Here is a 3,460-nt window from a genome sequence, read left to right as displayed (position 1 = left end):
GAGGAAGGTGACGACAGTGCCCGCCGGCCACGTCGCTAATACACCTACAACGAAGATCTTGCACACGAGGTTTTAGATGATCTCATCGACGATGGGCTCGTCACAGTGGCCAATTCCTTGCCTTACGTAGAATATAAGGAGGGGCGCATTCACTGCAAGTTTCATAATAGCTGGGGGCATAGAACCAGCGAATGCCAGCAGCTTAGAGACTAGGTTCAAGACTGGCTCGACCTCGGGTATATTCGCTTTGAGAATAAGGGTGACTTCATGATCGCAACGGCTGACTTCGCTTGGCCTCGAGTCGGCCAGCGAAGAATCACATTAGACTTATCACCAAATGCAGGTTTACGTGAACCGCCGGGCCGAAATCGCAAACGGCCGGCGAATAACTATACTGTCCCGAATAACCAGCAGGGGAAAGCAGACGACCCAGCTCGACAGTTGGTCGCTAAGCTCGAAACAGACCGCCCCTCCCGCAAAAATAAGAGCAAAGCAGTCATGAGGGACGATGGATCGTTTCCCGTTGAAGATCCCCAGCCTATGAGTCCCAGGACTCGAGAAGAGCTGGAAAGGAGGATAGAGCGTCTCGAGACGTTCGTCTATACACATTGGGCAGAGGCGGTACCTTCATCCCCTGCCACAAGTGAGATGGACATGTCAGACTCTAGCGGTGAGCGTCACAACAAAGAAGCATCGAGCCCTCGTAAAGGCGTCCTAACCGACCCCTATATTTCCCCGACGTCCAAATCAGCAATCAAGGATGGAGTTTGGTACACACAGCAAGGGGGCAAGGCAGTTACCATCAGCAGGGCTAAGAAGCGAAAGCTCCAAAAGCGATACGGTAGTATCCTACATGCCTTACGGGCTGTCGAAGAGGGCGTTGTACGCCCCTCACAGCTCGCACAGACGCCTGAGCGGATGTGGAGGGAAGCAGAAGGTTTGCGCGCATTCCTTCAAATGCCGCCTGTCACACCCCCAAGGATTTGCGAGCAGTTCAGCGACGAGTCTGCACCCAAAGCAAATGTCTTTTGCCGACTCGCGGTTCCACCAAAGCAGGATCCACAGCCTGCTAGGCTCAAACCGTCACCAGAGCCTGAAAAGAGGAGGGATCAACAGCCTTCCAGGCACAGGCCGCCACCGGAGCCCGAGCGGAGAAAGACTTCGCCTACCGGTCCCAGGCGTAAGCTGTTCACAACCCCGGACCCAGAGTCCAAACGCGAACCGTCTCAGCCCTCACGGCAATGAGAACGTCAAAATCCGGAGGCCAATATCAGAAGGGAGCCACCACCACCACACCAGCCTCGGGCACGATCTACCACGCAGCCCGAGACTCGGATGGTTCCCCGAGTATCCGCCCTACAACGGTTGAAAAAAGAAGACAACGATAAGGCTCCTCTGGCAACAGAAAAACAACCAGCCAAGGACCATCAGCCTTCAACCAAGTCAGTATGGCTTCCGCGGCAACCCGAGGCTCAAGAGCCACCAATAGCCGCACAGGCGCCTTCCAGTCCTAATCTCGCCCAACAAATGGCCCAGCGTTTCCGCGAGAATTCAGAAGACTACGAGGCACATTCAGAACCTCGACTTAACCTAGAGGAAGACCGGGACGAAGGGCAGGCAGAATCATTCACCTGTAATATGATAGAGATCTCAGGATGGGGCGCTGATGAAGGGTTTAGCAGCGAAGCAAACGCTTTCGCAGTGCTCGAAGGGGAACACGGGATCATTGACACTCCCTTGGTCCCAGTTCTTGAACAATTCTCCTTTTAAAGTAGGGATGGTGTTCTTCATTTCGGAAAGATACGCTTTCCCACCAAACACAACCTGCAGTGCGGCGGATATTCCCGTCAGCAGCGAGGATGTCAATAGCATACCCCTGCCATGCAGCAGCGAAATGGGCCCAGTTCCGGCACAAGCTGATGACGCCCCACAGATGGAAATTACGAGCAGCATCAAACATAAGCAAACTCTAACCCTCTCCACACCAACTTTGGACATGGCCACTCACATGCGGCCACTATATATCACGGCCGAAGTCGAAGGAAAAATGATCAACAAGGTCATGGTCGACACCGGTGCCGCGGTCACTGTTGTCACAACCCGTACCATGGGACTCCTAGACATCCCGCGCTCGATGATCCAAACCACGTCCTTAACAGTCAAGAACTTCACCGGGCAAGTGTCCAGAACCCTAGGCTTGCTATTCCTACGGGTCAAGGTCGGGCCGGCATCACGGGTTTACACCTTTTTCGTCGCCGAATGCACTTCCTCTTACAGCATGATTCTTGGCCGAGATTGGATCCACAGAAGTTTTTGCGTGCCTTCCTCCATGCACCAAGAACTCATGATTTGGGACGCCGAGAACCGTGAAGCGCTCATCATCAAAGCCGACCCGCGGCCATTCTCTATCTCCGCCAACTTCAACAATGCCCGATATTATACTACAGACTTGGGTCCGTTGGATGTTCAAGACGTCGATAACAAGGGCCGCCCATATGGAATAACGGCCTCCAATCTAACGCGATGGGGACTTACCCAGGCGAAGGACGATTTGCAACGTCCTCACACCATCGCGAGTCCCACACCCCGTTCTGATGAATAATGCCTTCTCAGAGGAGGCACGTGAGGCTAGCGAGTCCTTGTGCGGAAGACTCCTTTCGTACTGGGCAGAACGCGAAGCCTACGACAAGGTCGCGACTATGGAATATGTAGATGAAGTGGTGGATTATTCCGATACCAAGGAGGAAGTTATTCACTTAGCTCCCGCCGCCTTGGACGACACACCACCTCAAGTCCGCGACCCCATTTCACAAGTTGACGTAGGGACTGCAGAAAAGCCCTTACTTATTTCTATCAGTGCTAAGTTGGCGGAAGACGAAAAGGAAGCCCTTCTTGCCCTGTTATGCGAGTACAGGGATTGCTTCGCCGACAAATACAAAGATATGCCCGACTTGTCCCCGGACTTGGTCTGCCACCGGTTACCAACTTATCCCGACCGATGTCCAGTACGGCAGGACGGCCGGTTCATGCGAACTGAGACTCAGATCGTAGTCAAGGAAGAGATCGAAAGCATGCATCGATCGGGCATCATTCGCGTGGCAAAGTATAACGAGTGGTTGTCCAATGTTGTCCCCGTTCGCAAGAAAAATGGCAAGATGCGCGTCTGTGTTGATTACCGCGACCTAAACAACGCAACACCGAAGGATATATACCCCATGCTTGTGGCTGACCTACTCATTGATGCCGTCGCGGGGCACGAGGTGTTATCCTTTATGGACGGAATGGCCAGATACCATCAGATTCCCGTCGCTGAGGCAGATCGACACAAGACCGTTTTCCGCTGCCCTGGTTTTGCCGGCGCGTTCGAATATGTTGTCATGCCTTTCGGACTTAAAAACGCAGGGGCAACGTACCAGCGCGCCATGAACCTCATCTTTCATGACATCTTGGGGAAGTTGAT

The 3,460-nt window shown here is 53.4% G+C and overlaps 1 protein-coding gene across 1 annotated transcript; it reads left to right on the top strand.

Moving 5' to 3' along the window:
- Positions 1-1,777: 1,777 nt before the first annotated feature.
- LOC101310794 lies at positions 1,778-2,602 on the top strand. Its single transcript, XM_004297881.1, has one exon. The coding sequence runs from the start codon at positions 1,778-1,780 to the stop codon at positions 2,600-2,602; it is 825 nt and encodes a 274-aa protein (XP_004297929.1).
- The last annotated feature ends 858 nt before the right edge of the window (positions 2,603-3,460 follow it).

Source organism: Fragaria vesca, linkage group LG4 (assembly GCF_000184155.1).
Source record: "Fragaria vesca subsp. vesca linkage group LG4, FraVesHawaii_1.0, whole genome shotgun sequence".
NCBI classification, from domain to species: domain Eukaryota; kingdom Viridiplantae; phylum Streptophyta; class Magnoliopsida; order Rosales; family Rosaceae; genus Fragaria; species Fragaria vesca.
Note: the sequence above shows the minus strand (reverse complement) of the source record. Positions and strands in the feature narration are given on the sequence as shown.